We start from the raw sequence: 765 nt of genomic DNA, 5'->3' as shown, positions 1-765 counted from the left end.
CGATCACCGCCCGCGACTGCCCCGTGGAATTGTTCGTGGAATTCTCTGCGGGGGGGAGTTCGGAGCAGGGATGAGGTGGGAGAAAGCACCCGGAGCTCCCCCCAAAAAATTCCGGACGGGAACGCGAGGACGGGGATGGAAAAGCGGCAGGAGAACGAGAGGAGAAGCCAAGGGAAAAGGGGGAATCTCACCCTCGCCGAGGGAATAGACCTTAAAGCCGGACATTTTCTTGGACAGGACGGATTTTGGAAGGTTGAGGAGGGCGGGGTTGTAGACCGGGAAGTCGTGGTAGTAATTCTCCAGGATCCACACGGCTGCTCGCTGGATGCTGCGGGGAAAAGCCGGGAATGTGGGGCATGGGGAGAGGCGGGAATGTGCGAGGGGGACACGCACAGAGCGACAGGAGGGGCAGGGAGGGAGGGGTGGGAATGGAATTCCCAGAGCAGCTGTGGGAGACCCATCCCTGGGAGTGTCCAAGGCCAGGTTGGAGGCACCTGGGGTGGTGGGAGGTGTCCCTGCCCATGGATTAGGGATCTTTAAGGTCCTTCCAACCCAAACCATTCCGTGATTCCATCCATTCCCAGCTTGGAGAAAATCTCCAGGATCATCGAGGCCAAGCTGTTCCTGATCCCCTCTGGTGACCCAGAGGAACCTCCAGGGATCCCTCCAGGGATCCTCCAGGGATGGCCACTCCAAGCCTCCCTGGGCAGCCCCTCCCAAGGCCTGGCCGCCCTTTCCAGGAGGGATTTTCCCAAATATCACACC

The 765-nt window shown here is 60.1% G+C and overlaps 1 protein-coding gene across 1 annotated transcript in view; it reads right to left on the bottom strand.

Moving 5' to 3' along the window:
- VANGL2 (VANGL planar cell polarity protein 2) overlaps positions 1 to 765 on the bottom strand; it is a 7,649-nt gene that overhangs the window by 3,865 nt on the left and 3,019 nt on the right. The window contains exons 4-5 of the mRNA XM_017731144.1: positions 192 to 328; positions 2 to 45 (exon numbers count right to left, since the gene is read on the bottom strand). Of these exons, the coding sequence (XP_017586633.1) occupies positions 2 to 45; positions 192 to 328 (181 nt within the window). The remainder of the gene's footprint in view (position 1; positions 46 to 191; positions 329 to 765) is intronic.

The sequence above is a fragment of the Corvus brachyrhynchos genome, unplaced genomic scaffold (genome assembly GCF_000691975.1).
Source record: "Corvus brachyrhynchos isolate BGI_N302 unplaced genomic scaffold, ASM69197v1 scaffold303, whole genome shotgun sequence".
Lineage (NCBI taxonomy): Eukaryota > Metazoa > Chordata > Aves > Passeriformes > Corvidae > Corvus > Corvus brachyrhynchos.
Note: the sequence above shows the minus strand (reverse complement) of the source record. Positions and strands in the feature narration are given on the sequence as shown.